Genomic DNA, 18,896 nt, shown 5'->3' on the forward strand with positions numbered 1-18,896 from the left:
AAAATCACATGACTTTTTAAATGCGTATACTGGAATTTGTTCAGTAAAAGTGTTACCATCGTAGTTTAAGCGCATTTTTTCTTATCGAATAAAAAGTTTATCCTACTCAGTTATGGGCATTAGTTTTTTTTATGAGCATTTTCAAAAGTTATGGCCATCATGGCGTTTCCATCAACTGTTTTTTTATGTGCATATCCATAGGTGGATGGAAACGTAGCTAATGTTACTAGTTTAGCTACCAAAAATGTACTTTGATACGTCCACTTGAATACAAAATGTTACAATGAAACTTTTGCAAAAATCTGACATTGATGTGTCCACTTGATTATAAAGTTACAATCTTAATTGTTTAAATACCAAAACTTGACTTCGCTATGTCCACTTCAATATAAAATGTTACAATGTCACTTAATTAAATAACAATTTTGACCTAGATATGGCCACTTCTTTTTCTCTTTCTTTCTTTCTTTCTTTCTTTCTGTCTTTTTTCTTTCTTTCTTTCTTCCTTTCTTTACTTCCTTCCTAAGCTTGGTTATTTATGAACTCTATTAAAGGTCCCATGAAATTAAAATAATTTTTTTAGATGTTAGCACCAGTATTGTTCGTTTTTTTTAAAGAAATCTATAAGCTAGTATGCTCCAAAACAGTGACAATTTGCGTTTTGAAGATGTAAAACTGATATAAACATGTAAAGCTTGTAATTTGTCACTTCCACCTAAATGAATCAATGGTTTTATTTATGTCACCTCATACTTCAGTTTCTCATCAAATCTTGACCAATCAAATGATCTCTAGTATCTGACTTTCCCCGCCCCTTCAAGATGCTTCTCAATTTTTTTTTTCTTTTGATGCACTTGAGCTCAATCACTCTTACTGGCAGAGCGGCGATAAAACAAAATGCTATTGGCTGTTTTTTTAAGGGAGGAGCTACACTAAGTCCTACCCTCTTCACATTTCAGTTGAGATTATGTCAAACATCAAAGTACTTAATTTGTTAATTTAGTTTTGTAAAAAAAAGGGATGGGGTTAGTAAATATAAATGTTTAAGTGCTTATTCCTTTTGTTGAAAAGTGTTGTAAAAAATTATTTTAAAAAGGTGTGTAAAAAAAATATAGGTGCTAAAAAAAGACAGGACTCCTGTGTCGTGTCTCTTCAATTATCTCCAAAGCAGCAGGACCCTAAATATATTCTTCAGTAGGCATGCAGAGATAACGTCTGAAAGCAACCACCAGCGTGTGTGTATGTGTGTGTGTGTGTCTATGTACTCTTGTACTTGACAGGAAAGCATGAGTGTCATTTGGAGTGATTGTAAAGGCCAGTGCACAAGTATTTGGACACAGTGGACAATACTTACTTTGTTGCGAGAGCTTATGATCTGCTTGATAACGATGCAGTCAGCGAGCACCAGGACTTTGGTAACGGAGGACAGCAGCATGCGGGCAGCTTTCACCATGCCGGTCCTGTCACTGAATACAGTGCTGCGGCCATCACCCTCACACTGCTCCAGACCAGACACATCCGTCAGCTGAGCAATCCCTGTGCCTGGAAAACAAAGCAGAATGTAGGAGAAGTGCACATATATATAGGCTCATGGTTAGGTTAATGCACTTCTGCATGAGTGTTATTAAACTATTTTCTCCCCCTCTGATTTTGGGAATAATTTACAGTTATGGTTGGGGTTAGGAGAAGGGAATAGGTATGGATTACATTTTCAAACAAAAAAGATGTTCTAGGAACAACATAGATGTTAATCCAGTGATTGTGCTTGGCAAAATCACGACGTGCACATGAAGTTCTCTCTTAACCCTGACAATATATATTTTAGCATAACATGGGCCAACTATGCACTAAATTTCATACATATTTCAAATGACAAAATTTCAGTTTAACAGTAGTTTATTTGATAAATCATGTGCCGCCATATTAAAATACTATTTGATAGTAATGCAGCCCTAAAATACTAATTAATTGTTACTAATTAATTATTTTAAACCTTTGTACTTTTTCACTATCCTGCAAACTACTAGGTTTTATTTATTTGCCAACAAAAAAATAATCAATTAAAATATATTAAAATTAAACTAGTTTTTTTTTTATAAGTGTATGTCACAATAATTATGTAACTTTAAAATTTCCATTAATTTAGCACTTTTTATTTAACAGAAAAAAAGAATTATTATTTTTTAATTAAAAAAAAATTAGATTTATATACTTCGATTTCTAAAGGGATGTCAAAGCTATTTTAGAATAAGTTCTAATAATAAAATTGCTTTTCTCTGGACACATTTATTTTTATTACAAATATTATAAACAGCTGCTGCTAAATATTTTCATGTGAAAAGCACTAAGGAGTATTAATGAAAAAAAAAACTGATTTAAAGACTAGCATGAACAAAACAGTAATAAAAACTATAGCCGTTCTAGAATGTTTCCATTTGAGGACATCCAAAAAATAGTTTTGAATGTTTAAAAAGAAAAATATCTTTGTGTGACAAAATTAAAACATTTGAAAGATTTTGATCTTCCTTTAACAAAGAATGACAAAAATAAAACATTTTTAAGACAAATTTGTTGTTGTTGTTTTTTTTGTAATTCGAGTTTTTATTGTTTTTCTTTCAATACATGACAGGATATAACAAAAACACACTACAGGTATATATTTGTGGGCCTACTGCACATGAAACCAATATATAAAAAAGGAGAGAATAAATAAATAAATAAATAAATAAATAAATAAATAAATAAATAAAAGGAAGAAAAAAATTATAATGATACAAAGACAGAAGTCACATACAACCAGAACTTTTCCCATGCCAGGAATTGTCTAGAAATGCCTTATTGTGCAGTTTGTAAAGGGCGTCATATGAGGATGACCTATTCATTATGTTGACTCGCTCCTTTAACCCTCTGGGATCTACGGTGATTTTGGGGCTCCTAAGATGTTTACACTATGGGTAAACAATATAGAGTGAAATAAAACATTTATATAAAACAAGATTTTCTAGTAACTATTTACTTTAGTAATTTTTTTTATCAGATACTTTTCACTCTTACTCGAATAACTTTTAAGATCGTTACTTTAACTTTTACTTGAGTAAAATTTCAGCAAGTACTTGTACTTTTACTTGAGTATAGATTTTGGATACTCTATCATCCTCTGATACATTAAATTAGTCAGTACTGAAGCCAAATCTGGAGCTTATCCAACAAAATGACTTACGATAACACTCCAAAATCTAGTACACCCAAATGTATATGGTATAGAAAAATAATAAATACATTTAAAAAAAAAAGGGGAAAATAAAATCAAGAGAAGCAAAAAAACAAAAAATACAAACATTTGGTTGAAATTGTTTGCTTGTATTTAATTGTATTATTTCAATTTCTAAATATGTTGGATGACTAAATTATTATTTTAATAAATATATGTTTAATAAATCTTTTTTGTTTAAATGCACTAAAATACATTGAATATTTGTATCCATTTCTCAGTGAATATTGACATTTTCAAAATGGGTTGTACTCAATTATGCTATGCAATTATGAGTCCTGCATGTGCACTTATACAGCACGCACCAAAAATATATATTTGAAATGGTATAAAACGTGTTTGCAAGACTGTTATAATAAAAACTTTGTGAAATAATCCAGCATTTAATAATAATATCTGAATGATTCTGAGACACTGAAGTAGCGTAATGACAAAAGCTTTAAACACAACAATAAATCATATTTTAAACATGAAAAACGATTACTTTAAACCAAAATAATATTTTAAGACTTTATAAATATATTTTACTCAAATAACTGCAGTTAAGTCAGGAATGTTAGGAGATTTCCAATGGACACATTTGTTTTTTTTGGCATGTTACCCTTTTAAATGATCATATTTAAAAACAACAAAAAACCTTTTTTGCTTTTAAAATGTAAAATTATATTTAAAATTGTCCTTAAAAAAATAAAAAATAAAAAATAAAAAATAAATAAATAAATAAATAAATAAATAAATAAATAAATATATATATATATATATATGATAACTAGAATAGGCCACAAAGAGTATTCAGACACTTTCGGGACACTTTACATTTTATGAAAAACATCGATGCCGCAGAACATAAATCCTCACCAGCACTGAAACTGTAAGCAGCCCTGTGGGAAACACTTAAGGTCACGTAAAAACAAATACGCACAAACACTTCCAGATAAACCAGCAAGCCTTCATTAAAGTGCCAGTTCTCAGAAAACAACCTCGGAGCACATTAAAACATCAGGTCACACACCATTTCATGATTTACAAAGCAGTCCATCATACTAGGAGGTCACTTTTTAAAACATCAATATAGGTCTCTCTTTCCTCAGTGAGCATCCACTAACACACAACCCCGTCCCGACACAAATACAACTTTATGCGTGGGCTTTTTTTGGGGAAGGGTGGCAGGGTCAGCGTCTCATGTCCCAGTTGGAACGTGCTGAAAGGACACTTGATAAACAGCCGCTCTCTGCCTCGTGCCTCAATAAAGCAGTGTTATTCTGAGAGACGGAAAGACTGGCGCTTTGCGAAGTGAAAGAGGGGTTTCAGACACACAAATGAGAGTAATTTGTGAAGGAAAACAGCTCTCTTCCGCGTTCAATGACACATTTGTCTATCTGCAGACGCCATCCTGATTGCATCCGACAGTTTTTCTTTGTTAAATCTCACGGCGGTTTCAACAATCAAGGTGTCTTGTGCTGAACGCTGCATTGTGGGCAAAATTGCTTTGCTAGTTTGTGCACACCTATCCATATTCATCTGACTGACCACAAAGCACACATTTACAGGTTTGTTGCTTTACATCTCCAATTTAAAGGGGACGTATCATGAAAATATGAATTTTTCCACCTTTCCCTGTGCTATAATCGGATCCTTGGTGCATTTATCTACCTAGAAAATCTGAAAAAACGGGCAACCTAGTAAAAAAGTAAAGTTTTTTCCTGCAACCATGTGGAAAAAAAGGAAGGAAGAGGATGTTATGTATCTGCAAATACTTGATACTGATTGCTCAGTCATGACATTCCAAGGTATGTTATTTCCAGATAACAACCACTGATCCAATAACACAGACTCATCCAGCTACATTCAGATTACGTTGACCCTCAGTGAATACATTCACTTTCATATGTATGCTTGTCAGTCACATCACTGTTTTTTGATTGTTTGACACCATCCTGAGTAGGGTTGTGTATCGTAAGAATTTTGTTGATTCCGATTCCAATTTCGATTCCGCTTACCGATTTCGATTCTTAACGATTCCTAGTCCTTATTAACAGTTCCAGGTCAATTAAACACACTTTATGAATAAACTAAACTACTTTATGCATTAAATAATGAAATTATAGATAATTGATTTCCTTTATTTCCGATCTATTAGACCTACTTTATTATGTTTTACAGTTTTTAATGTTTATGCTTTAATTATTATAAAATTCGTTTGACAAATATTTTAGCACATCCAAAGTAATTAAATTACGTATATTTTATTATGCAAAGAATCAAGAATTGATCGCATGAAAAAAAATAAACACAAATTCACATGTAACACCATCATGCCACGTTTTCCATTCTAAATTTGCGTCCTTGAATGCTGCTGTAAATAAAATGTATTTATTAACAGCACATTAAAGAAACATGAAATAAAACCTTCACAAAGCTGTAGCCTATGGAAAAACACCAATTTAGCTGCATGGCTTTCGGTTTGAAAAGAATAAAGATTTTTAAAAATCTGGAAAATGGCAGAAGAATTTTGCAAAAGAAAAAGATTAAACATATCGGGACCGCAAAAAAAGAACATTCGGTAACACTTTATAATAGCTACACACTATGAACCATTTATTAAGCATTAACAAATAGTGAATTCGTTATCTGTTAAGCATTAACTCTACATTAATAAACGCTAATAAGCGGTTTATAACTGCAGCTACAAATGCTGTATTCTTGACTTAAAAACCACATTTATAATGTGCTTCATAAATGTATTTTCATACTTTGTTAGTGATTTATTTTTCATTACTAAATTAAGTTTTGCATTATTTACAAACTAGTTATTTAAACATAGTTAGTTGTTTTTTCAGATAATTTAGAATGAGTTAGTAAATGTTTAATAAACTAATCAAATTAACATTTATAATTCTTATTATTCAGGCATTTACTAACAGTACATTTGTATGTTAATAAATGCTTTATTAACTCAACTTCATCCAGTTAAGTGACCTAATCTAAAGTGAGGTCTATTTATGCTTTATAAATCTCTTATAAATGACAATTAAAGACTCAGTTCTAAATAGTAAAAAAGAACAAAAAACATTATTCATTTCTATTCATTTGAGAATACACAAGTGAAACTGTACTTTAAATGAAAAATAAATTTTTGCAACCTAATCTAAAATAAAATTACTGTACAGTTTAAATATTGCATCCTATTATATTGTTAAATTATTATATTGCTGTTGTTTTATCCAGTTTTATGTTGTATTTTGACACTCCTGTTATTCAGCAATGTTTAAACCTTACAGTAACTTTATTTTTTAGGTAAGATTGCAAAGATTATTGTTCATTTGATACTGAGCCTTTAATTGTGATTTATTAGGGATTTATAAAGCATAAAGAGTCCTAACTTTAGATTAGGTCACAAAACAGCATGAAGTTGAGTTAATAAAGCATTTAAAGCATTAGCATACATAGTAACAATTCCTATATGCCTGGACACTAAGATATATAAATGTTAATTTCAATAGTTTATTAATCATCTACTAACTCATTCTGAATTATCTTAAAAACCACCAACTACTCTTAAATGCAAATGGTTTGTAAATAATGCAATACTTCATTTAGTAATGAAAATCGGAATCGGTTGCAATTCCCAACCCTAATCCTGAGTGAATAATGCATAGGTTAGTGTGTGTTCCATTCATCCGTTTTATTTCTGTCAGCTTTGCATTTAATTAATGAATTAATATTATCTATTTGTGGCTCAGAACTATTTTTCTCTATATTTTTTACATATTGAGGCAAGCAGCCATATATACGCAGGACAAAGTGCTTCCAGGTGGCTTACTTATCCCCCCTTAAATTCACACATTTCCACAAACAGCACTATTGCAGCAACTGCCATTTCAGTCAGTAAAGTAATATATTACTATAATACACAATATATTTTGTGCTGGACTGCTTCACTAATGAAGCTCAGCTAAATGTAGTTACTGAAGAACTAGTCAATGCCAAAGCTTAAGGGATAGTTCACCCAAAAATGACAATTCTGTCACTAAAAATCCCTGAAATATTATGTAAATTTTAATTTGGGGTGAACTATCCCTTTTAGGGGGCAACATGGTGCCTTAGTGGTTATCACTGTTGCTTTACAGCAAGAAGATTGCTGGTTCGAGCCCCGGATGGGCCAGTTGGCATATCTGTGTGGAGTTTGCATGTTCTTCCCATGTTGGCGTGGGTTTCCTCCAGGTGCTCCGGTTTCCCCCACAGTCCAAAGACATGGCCTATAGGACAATTGAATACACTAAATTGCCTGTAGTGTGTGTGTGTGTGAATTTGAGAATGTATGAGGGTTTCCCAGTACTGGGTTGCAGCTGGAAGGGCATCCGCTGTGTAAAACATATGCTGGATATGTTAAATAAATAATAAATGATCTGTGGGGTATTATGAACAAAAGCCTTTTAGGCACACCTGATTTTTATGAAAATATTTGATCTTATCTTCATCTTAACACATTTCATCTTATGAAAAGGGGCATATATATATATATCCCCTGTTTAGCAGTCAAAATTAAGCATTCTTGTTTCTGGAGGGGATTGTTGGCTGTGTCTTTCCTGAGCTTTGATGCAGAGTCTTTGTGGAAGCTTAGAGCTGAATCCCTTGAACGTCACTAGAGACGCGGCTCTGTCCTGAGCGGTTGGCATTTTCAGCCAGTTCCTTTCAGAGAGTTTTCTGCTTTAAAGAGACACAGCCCGAGGCAAAGGGTGAAACACTGAGATCTTTGCACCAATGCCCTTTAAAGACATAGCCTTAGTATGCATCTGCTTCTTCTCAATGCACTTCATTATTTTAAAGTACTATAGCATCGAGTAGCTCAGAAGCAGCTGTCCATCTGTTTTTTTTTTCTTTTTAAAAGGCAGAGAGGTCCCTGAACAGCAAGACGAAGAGGAATTAAAGCATTCTCAGCAAAACTTTGTCCACAGATTCCAACCTCAGCATCGGCTTCAGGTTAAGAAACTTTCAACTTTTTTCAACTAGACACTTTTATGTCCCAGGGGTTGAGGATGTTAGTTTATTTTAGTTCTAGTGTGATTTTAAATCTTTGTCTCTGTAATAATATTTATAAAAAGTATTTGGCTAGTTTTCTATTTACTAGACACTGTAACAATTTACACTGTTAGCAATTTCCTGTAGAATCTACAGTAACTTACTGTAAATCAATTACAGTAAAATACTGTATTTACACTTACAGCACCATTTATCTTGCCGTATATTTATTTACATTAATCTATAATTTTACTGTAAAATGTACAGTAATTTTCACAGTGCAAGTTTAAAATACAGCGTAACTGTCCTACAGTAAAACTCAGTTCATATTACAGTTCAGTTCACCAGTAACTTACTGTACATCAATTACAGCAAAAAACTGCAAATACATTTACAGCATCATTTACCTTGCTGTGTTTGTACTTATAGTATTGTATATCTTTACTGTAAAATACACAGTAATTCTCACAATGCAACTGTAAATTACAGTAACATACTGCTTAACTGTCCTACAGTAAAAACCAGTTCATATTACAGTTAAACACAGTGTAATAACAGTGTAGCTGATATATACACAGACACACATGCATAAGATGTTAAGTAAACTCACAAAATCTGAAGAAAAGAATAATGCAAAATCTTTTCGCTTCTTAACTGGTGAGCTTTTTCATCCATTTTAATTACTGAAATACTTTAAGGATAAGAATAATCTGTGCAAAGAAGTGTAATTCCACTAGTAATGCACAAGTAGCATAAAAACAACATCCTTCACCTTTAACCCTTTCATGCGTACGATCACACCGGTGTGATGAGCCATGGCTGGTCCCTGAAGCATACAATCACACCGGTGTGATTAGAATGTTTGAGCGCAGGTCATCAACTGCTAAATTTCAAATCTGACGGTGCTCAATAAGGCACAAAAAGAGGTGGGCTTGTTCAAACAAATAACACTGATTTTAGGTTCAGAAATTCAATTACACATAACTACAAGCAAAACATACTATTTTAGGTTTGTAAAATTCACAGGGATGTCTATGGAGATGACAATAATAATACTTTTTATATATAACTTGACGATGTGCTTTGTTCACGTAAGATACACACTCTTTATGTTACTAGAATATTTTCTCTATTCCTCTCCCAGATAAACAGTTACTTGCCTTCATGTATTTCGGAAGAAAATTATGAATAAACATTACATAAATCCAGCAGCTCGGATCTCTCCTATGGTTGTTGCAGGAAGGGATACAGCTGCGATCGGAAGTTAACAAGAAGTATTCATATTATTCATTAAATTACCTTTATTATATTACTTATAATAATATAACTTTTTTGTAAAAATTGTAAAAATTTACAATTTGTTGTACAGTGTCACAAAAATTATGCTATCTTGACTGAGTATCCTCAGCTTATCCCATCTAGCTAATAAAATACAGTTAATGCATAATTTAATAAATAATATAAATACTTCTCGAACTTCCGATCACAGCTGTATCTCTTATAGCAACAACGGCGGCGCCCATTACCCGTCATATACAAATAATACGATCCTTATTAAGCTGTTTAAAAGACAAAATATGTTCATTCACATATTTGAGAATCAGAGTATCAGAAATTTCACAATATAATTAGAACAATTGTCAATATTTACAGAAAAGGCAGTAGAAAATACGATATATACATAAATCATTGGGGCTGGTGGGTCACATGATAAACTTAAAGCGTCTAAACTTTAGAAAGCAATGGATTCTAAGAAACGGTCAGAAAACAGAAGGGTCAGGTGGAGTATGTAATACTCACGCATGAAAGTGTTAAAATAATACACCAGACCAAATGTGCGAATAGTGGAAGAAACCAATAACACTTGAACAAATGCAGTACACTTTAAAACCACACAGACTCAAACATCTATCCTTCCTGCTGCTGAAAAAGATGAAAGCCAAGTCACAGCAATGCAATCATTCAAAAGAGACTGCAGGATTTAAAGAAGTGCAGGCCACTGCGTCGCATCTGCGGTTACATGGAAAGCCACAGGTCATTTCTCAAACCAGGGCTTCCCCTTTTCAATGAATGCTCTCTTGCATCTCCTCCAGACGACAAGCTCTCGCACCTCAAATGAACTCATTTACGTATTCTATAAACAAAACTAAACATTTCGGGCTACTATAAGTTCTGATTTACTCTCCTGAGATAAATCTACGTTACTCTTTCCCCACCTGCCTCATGGTGTTTTGGGCTAAACTCTTGGCTGTCACACACGAGCAAACCGTTTAATAATCAGGGGGTTTAAATGCGTGGGTGAGCCTTCAAACACTGTGGGGAGTCTGATAACTAACTTTAAGACGGTCTAATTCCAGTGTTGTTGCAAGTGGTTTGCCCTGGGAGGTGTGGGAAAGGAGGTGGGAGAGACCACCAACTACTTGTATTTATAGATACAGAACATAGTTCCTATTATGTCAGACCGGAGGGGTAAAATGTAAACCGAAACATGCTTTGAATCTTTGAAATAGTCGGATTTGATTGACAATGTGGTTTTGGTATTAAAGGGGACCTATTATGCAAAAATCACTTTTATAAGGGGTTTAAACACAGTTGTGGCAGCAGTCTGTGAATATAACCAGCGTCTTATGGTAAAAATTTACTAACTTTATTTTTATAAGTAAACATAGAGAGTCTGCAGAAACACTTTGATTGACATTTTCCCTTTGTATGTGTCATCAAAGGGGGAAAGTCCCACCCATTAGTGACGATTTCTCCCTCATTGGCATAGGAGGTTAGTCTTGGTTTTGAATCTGCCAATATACTGACACATAGGCATTTGTAGCTCCGCCCTCTTCTGAAAAGAGAGCTAGGAGCATAATCTCTTTTAAATATAAAGCAACAGTCCCCAATATGGCACAATTAGGATCAAACCGTAAGAGAGCTAGTTTCAAAGGATTATAAAGCATTATTTGTGTTGTTTTTTGAGCTGAAACGTCACAAACACTCAAGAGACTTATTTTACATCTTGTAAAAAGGGGCATAATAGGTCCAAAATTATTTGTAGTCTAAGCCACACTTAAATGTTTTGGTTTTTTGGATGACATGACAAAATATAATACTAAGAACTTATTTTATTTAAAAAAAAAAGAAGCATTTAGTGAAACAAACAAAGTTTGATTTAAAATAAATATAGAATTAAAATGTATAAAAATATATGCACAAATAAATACGGATCAATATAGACATTTAAGCTACTACTGATCAAATAAAGCTTTATATCTGGAAGCTTATACATTACAATCCTAAGTCACTTTTTTAAAATATATTATTTATATATTATTTATGTAAATAATATTATTTATATAAAATATATTATTTAGTTACTTTTTTTAATGAATAAAGTGAAAGTATGTGTAGTTATTGTTGCATGTTTTTAAAAAGTAAGAGGTTTAAAAATGTATGTGTTTGGAGCGATTTGTTGCTATTTTCAGACCAGTGCAACCCTAATTTTCATGTTTTGCGCCATGTTGTTTAAATAGCAAATCTATTTGCGCTACTTTGTGGTTAGGTGTGTTAAGGCGCATTGCTATTTTGAGGAACTGAAATAGATCGAGTCATTGACCCACTAAAACGTGGTCCAGCGCAGAGCGCGTTAGTTATGCACCCATGTGGGATCAAACGCTAACACTTAAAACACACAAAAAATAAAGGATTAAAATGTTACAGAAAGTATTATTTTCTACATAAATATAAAACCACTACCTTCATGTCTTCATGTCGGTGGTGGGTGGTTCAGTTTATTCATGACAATTTACAATTGTATTATGTTATTATTATTAGCAGTATTATTTATTATATGCATATTAATATTTGTTTAATAAAAACAAGTTTAGATTTGTCCACCTGTCGGGTTTTGAAGACGTATGCATCACCATATGGGACATAAGAATAGGATGCGTGGTTGGATATAACTGACCACACTTCATTATTATTGTTCATTTATTCGTTTGCTGGAAATTAGAACTGAATTTAGAAATAGTGTTGAAACAAATCTTTGTGCTTAACAAGCATAATTGAATATATAGGCTAATGTCTACAGTGGAGTCCGCACAAGACAGTTTCATTACTCCACAAAAGTAAAGGAGTAAAGTAAAGAGTAAAAGTAAAGAGAAAGTAAAGAGGTCAAATGGAGGAGGCTCGTTCATTATACTCGCTGCAGATGCTCTGTTTAACTGTTTTCTCGCCGGTGAAGTGTTCAGTATTTCCACCAAAGTCCGCTATGTAAGCTAATGCGCTATGGTGTGACGCAACTGACTCTAAAGGAAAATGGGAGATGAGACTCTGATTGGTTAAATGCACGTTACGCTCAAAACACACCCATAATTTATTAAGAGAATAAGCACAACCATGTTAGACCATGCGCCGGGGCACAGATCATGTTTTTCTTTCTAGCAAAAGTGGATTCGGACACACCATTATTGATCTTTGCTGCATGCGTTTTAGAACTTTGATTACAAAAAATTAAAACACAGTGGACAACTGATTTCATTAAAAACAAATTACTGCTTAAAATGGAAATATATAGCAGCTCTAATATAAATTTTATTGAAGTGTGAATCTGCTGAACATGAAGGAAATAATCCAAAATACACTGGCTTTAATATATCAGCCTGATTAATTTAAGCACATGCATCCTTTTGATTCACATTAAAATGATTCTAAAGGCTTTTATAGACAACATAGGAAGAAGCATATTGTGTTTCAGGCTGTTAAAACATTGAAATTACAATGTGATTAATATATGAAAACTCTTACATACAGTCCCTGAAGGCTGTCGCAATTCTTAGAATCATTGTGTCTCTATAAATCTCACAGACGTCATTTCACATCAAATGTATTTACTTTATAACTGCAGCTGCTTGCCTTTGTAAACCTCTTTAAAGCGTCAGAACAGATCAAAATCTCTTTGTGCTGGTGTTGGTTATTCTAAGAGCAAGCACGGCAACACTTTATCACAAGCCTGAGATATGGAAATGCACATTTGTGGGGGTATTTATAGGCAAACTCTTCAGAGACAGATGGGACATGGAGAGTTTTAATAGGAGAGAAACTGCAGCACTCTCCCTTTCACATATACCAACAAATTCAGGCATCGCACAAAGAAACGTGGCCTAGGAAATGCTGCATTTCGTTCCAAACAGCTGCATCCATGGATGTGAAAGGCCCCATTATAATCAAATTATAGGCTGTAAATATATTATTTTGAGCATATTTAAAGCGGGCATATTAATTCATTTCAACTCATAATTAATTGTAGGCTAGTTTCGTATTATGCAGTTGCCATTTGATTTCAATCGGCTTTATCTGACAGGATGCCGAATTTCAATGAATTTTTTTCATTAAAAACTTTTTTTGATAAATTATAAAAATATAACTAAGCTTAAGCTTGTTTGCAGTCTATTTTCCCATGTCACTTGGATCCATTTTGAGGATTTAAACTGGTTATATTCTAACCGTTAAAAAATTCTGTGGTCTACAGTAGTGATCAACACTCCAAGGGAATCCAAATTGTCCTAGGACAAGAATCTGTTTTATTCTACAGTTTTAGGACAACTTTAATGAAAGTTGATGATCCACTTCAAACGTTGACTACAGTATTTTGTAAATATGCACTAAATTGGTTCAGAGCTACAGGTTCCACAAAAAGTTGTTATGTTGTCAGAACACAAAGCGATTAAGTTAATGTAACAAATTTAGGTGGATTGAACATAAAACAATTAAGTTTCCAAAATAAATCTCCAGATTTGTGTTGTCTCAGCTCATGGTAAAAAAGTAGTTTGAACAAGAAGCAAAATAATTTGAGTGGATGTATATTGTTTACTGTTTATTTTACTATTTAAAATACATCTAGCAATGTCCAATAAGTATAAGATGAAAAAATATATATTTTTGATGTTACCGTTTAACCGTTACCAGCCAAATAAGAAACAATAACTTGACAAATCGGTTATTGGTTATTTCTTCAAAACAAGCCTTCGATTGCATTTGTTGGCATTTATAAGGCTAAAAAAATAATGTACATAAGATTTATATTCTTCAGTCTACACTATATATCAAGTGAATGGCTTTCAAATATAAAGAGTACTCTCTTATCAGTATCAGCCAAAATTTTCAAGCTAATAAATGCTCTCCTTTTTTATTAAATGCTTAATGCTTTACACATTGATCATAAAGATGTTATGAGCAGCAAATCATCACATATGAATGATTTCTAAAGGCTGCACACAATAAAAAAATAAAAATAAAAAATCTACTATTTTTGAACTGTGGGTAATATAAAATAAAACATTTGTGAAGACCAGTGGCGGACTGGGACAGTATTTTCATCTAGGAAAGTTGTTGGGATGATTGGTGTGGCGATCAGTATGTGAAGAGCAGGTGGGTTGGGGTGTGTGCGGCGATCGGTAAGTGAAGAGGGCAGGGGGCAGGCCAGATTCACGGTGGCAGGCCAGATTTGACAGTCAGGCCACCGGGAAATGTCCCGGTGCTCCCTATTGTTTCTTGAAATACCTCATATATTGTGTGTATGCTAGCACAGATAATTCCCATGAACATATCAGAATTCAACTTTTCAATTAATTTTATTTGAAAACAATTTAAAGTTATAGTTCACCCAAAAATGCAAATTCTGCCATTATTTACTCACTGTTCACTTGTTCAAAATCAATTAGATTTTCTTTCTTCTCTTAACACAAAAGAAGATATTTTGAATAATGGTGATGCTCATTGACTTCCAGTAATTATTTTTCTTACTATGGAACTCAATGAGTTCCACCAACCACATTCTCCAAAATATCTTCTTTTGTGATCAAAACCACATGAAGGTAGAGTAAAACAATTAAGTATTTTTAATTCCAGGGAACTATCCCTTTAATCTCACATCTGCATAGTGCAAACCTTGACAGTGAGTCCTGAGCTTGTTGACAGGTTACACTATGTTTAACCTAGCTGTCCCGTTTCCTGTTGCCTGGTACTCCAGCCAGTATGTCATTGCTCTTTCAGCTGTTATGTCAGACTGACCTGCTCTCCGAGCCTCGAAGCAAGCCAGTCCCATCTCGTCCTTCAAGTCTTCATTCTCCGCTGCAATGGCTTCACCCACCGCCACGAAGCGTCCGACTGCAACACTGACCGCCTGGCCCACTCTCTGGATAGCCCGTAAGTCTTCTCCCGTCTTCTTCAGCTTGTCTTTGTGATTGAGATCAGTGTGGTAATCTGGAATGAGACATGGAATGGTTGAGCACAATAACACAATGTAAGGTAGGACAAGCGCTGTAAAGTAACAAATTACAAGTCTTAAAATTACTGTAATTGAGTAGTTTTTCTCAGGAATTGTAATTAATGAAATAGTTTCATAAATGTGTACTTTACTTCCATTGAGTACATTTTAGCACACATTAAAAAGTAAAATCACATCATATTGAACTACCTCAAGACACAGATGCTTTATAACTGCAGCAAACCATTTGGAAGCATTAAAAAGTGTCCAAAAAGATGCCCAAAATATTTAAATGCAATGACCCAGAGACTGTTTAGATGGATGTCACTGATAAGAAAATGAATATGTCGACTGTATGATGACTGAAATCGCCAAACAACCTTAATAATAACTAAATGCACTACAGAATGAGCTACCTACTTGCTGTGAGGCAACAGTGCTAACCACTGAGGCCACCGTGTTGCCACCCTTATTATTATTATAATTATTAGTGTATTATATACATTATTGTCAATATATTTTCTCACTAGTGTTAATTTACTCATTCTAATATTTTCATTAAAGACTGCAAGAACTCACCCTCGTGTTTTGTCTCATCATTGATCTGTCTCATACCTATTTCAACTCCCGCTCTCCCCTCGTAAAGCAAGACGGAAGTAACTGAAACTGCAATTCATCAACTCGCCTTTTGGGGCTGGCTCCAGGAAGTCCAGATGTTCACTGACTGCAATGCTAAATTGCCAATTTTACTGCTGATAAAAACATGTTTACAGCCTGGTACAAAAGATGGTTTTGGTGCATATAGCTAATATTACCCTTCATGACAACTGTGAGGGGGAGTGAATTTTTTTTAACTCATCTGTTTCATTTTTATTAAATTATATTAAATCTGCATAATTAAAAGGCATGGCCACTTAAGTGACAGCTAAGTCCTTGCTGTCGCAGTAACTTCACCTCAGCTGATTCCGGCTAATTAGCCGCTGAACTCGGCATATACAATATTTTTGTTTTGTTTTATGTGGCTTTACACAGTCAGTTGCCTTTTAGAATTATTTTCTACAATTATCAAATGATATGGCATGCTGTGTGGCACTTTTCCATTCAAGTTGCTTCCATTTCCCAGCTGAGTGAAATTATATACTTATATTCCATCTCTATAAATGTATTTGTTTATTTAAGATCATTTATCATTTTAAATTTTCTTTAGACCAGTAATGCACTCCAGAATCTGACAGATTGATTAGCTGTAGGCAACAGAACAGTCATCTGAAATGTTGTCACACAGTTTTAATATGCCTGGATCTCATAAATAGTCTTGCATTTACTAACACAGACTATAATTGAGTGTTTGGAAGTTATTCACATTTTCCTCCTGTAGAAAAATGTCATAAGTACAATGCTTAGTGTCTTAATGTATTGCAACAGTGTTTTTAAATGACTAAACACTTTATTGATATAATGTACAACCAAGCACATGTGGTCAGAACACAAACGAGTTTCTCAACACAAACAAAGTGTTTCTCCCAAAGAAAATCCTGTCTAAGCAAAATGCTAGCAGGCATCTTTAGCTCCATTGACGCTCTGCCTTCTGCCTATTTTTAAGGCAGCCCCTTGTCGGGTACGATGATGCACGAACAAAATGGCAACAGTTGCCACGCCTACTTGTAGCTTCATTTGCGCTCTTCAGGAAACCTATGGGTGACATCACGAATACTGCGTTCATGTCTTTTACAGTCTATGCTTTAAACACAGTTGTGTGGCAAAAGTGTATGAATATAGCCAGCCTCTATTGGTAAAAACATATTCATCCTATTTTTATAATTACCCTTGATAAAAACAGTGGGTAGAAACACTTCGACTGACAGTAGATAACGTTTGTCCTGTTTTGAATCTGCTGGGCATTTTGTAGCTCCGCCCTCTTCTGAAAAGTGGGCTGGGAGCACAATCTCATTTCGATTTAAAGCAACAGTCACCAAAAATGGCACAATTTGGATGAAAGCCTAAAGGAGAAGTTTCAAAGAGTTATAAATATTCTTGTTAGGTATTTTGAGTTGAAATTCCACATACACACTAAGGACGTCAGAGAATTATTTTTTTATCTTGCAAAAAGGAGCATAATAGGTTTCCTTCAATACCAACATTCATAACAAAAGCACTGACAACAAATTCTAATTGCAGAAAATTGTAAAGCCTAAATACTTAAGACAGCACAATTCCCTGATCCTGAATATGCTTGCGTTGTAAACCCGCAATATGAGCCTTAAAATGTTGGATTCTTGTTAGCGAGCACTGCTATCTTTTCCCCCCCCATCCATCTGTTCTGCACCGCGGTCGAGTGTTTCTTACCCCAAAGGGTTTTATCAGTGGGGTTTGAGAGCTGCTGATTGAAATTGCAGTTCAGTTCGGTTCTTAGAACTTAAATCCCTCTATTATCTCCCTCCTCCCATCATGCACGGTGTAAATCTACACGGGCTCTACACATCTGCCACAGGAACTGTCCTTATCAGCGTTGATTATCTGAGAAAGTGAAGTGAAGGAATGATGGAGGGTGAGCAGGGGGATTGTGTGGTGTGTGTGTGTGTGTGTGTGTGTGTGTGTGTGTGTGTGTGTGTGTGTGTGTGTGTGGACACTTACATTCTGTCTGTCTCCTGTGAGATGGGCAAACTCTACCATCTCGTTCCCAAATTGGCTGAAGATTTGGACAAATTCCTGAAAAGTGCTGACTCTCTCCAGCTGCTCCAGGGTAACCAGCACCTGCGCACATACATTACAACACATGTGTTTACAAATAAAGCTACAGCACTGAGAATTTTAAAAAAGACACACTTTGTAAAGGTTGCTTTCGTAACTCAGGAGATGTTTGTGTTTTATTTAGAAATTGGCTTTATCTCAGATGTCTGTCCTAAGATTCCCTGCAAGAAATAAAAATAGAACCAACTGAGACAACTGTTGATATAAACACAGTGAGAGCACAGAGCCACCGTGGCAAATCTGAGCTCAGTGTGTGAATGTGTTGATGTGTGAAATCTCCTCCTCTGAATATCTTTAGTTTATTTAGAATATGAGAAGCAAGAGACTTCATTCGGATGTAATTATATAATATACGGCTGGGCGATAAAATTGGTATCGGTATTTATTGATCGAACCACATTGTCAATGATGATACAAAATAGTTTGGTATGAAGTCTCAATATGAAGAGCTATAGCTTTATTAAAATGTGGCTGCTAAGTGAGCACCTTGGAAGGAATGCCAATAGCTTAGGGTGTAAGTTGGCCATTTCCAATGCAGGTGCGTAACTTGCAGTACAAATAGGGAGCAATGCACAAGTAATGCACACGCATTTT

At 34.3% G+C, this 18,896-nt stretch overlaps 1 protein-coding gene across 1 annotated transcript in view; it reads right to left on the minus strand.

Annotated features, from left to right (window-relative positions):
* Positions 1 to 18,896, minus strand: part of ctnnal1 (catenin (cadherin-associated protein), alpha-like 1) — a 144,664-nt gene that overhangs the window by 46,701 nt on the left and 79,067 nt on the right. Inside the window, exon 4 of the mRNA XM_056479946.1 lies at positions 18,186 to 18,305. Coding sequence (XP_056335921.1) covers positions 18,186 to 18,305 — 120 coding nt within the window. The remainder of the gene's footprint in view (positions 1 to 18,185; positions 18,306 to 18,896) is intronic.

This window comes from Danio aesculapii, chromosome 19 (genome assembly GCF_903798145.1).
Source record: "Danio aesculapii chromosome 19, fDanAes4.1, whole genome shotgun sequence".
NCBI lineage: Eukaryota > Metazoa > Chordata > Actinopteri > Cypriniformes > Danionidae > Danio > Danio aesculapii.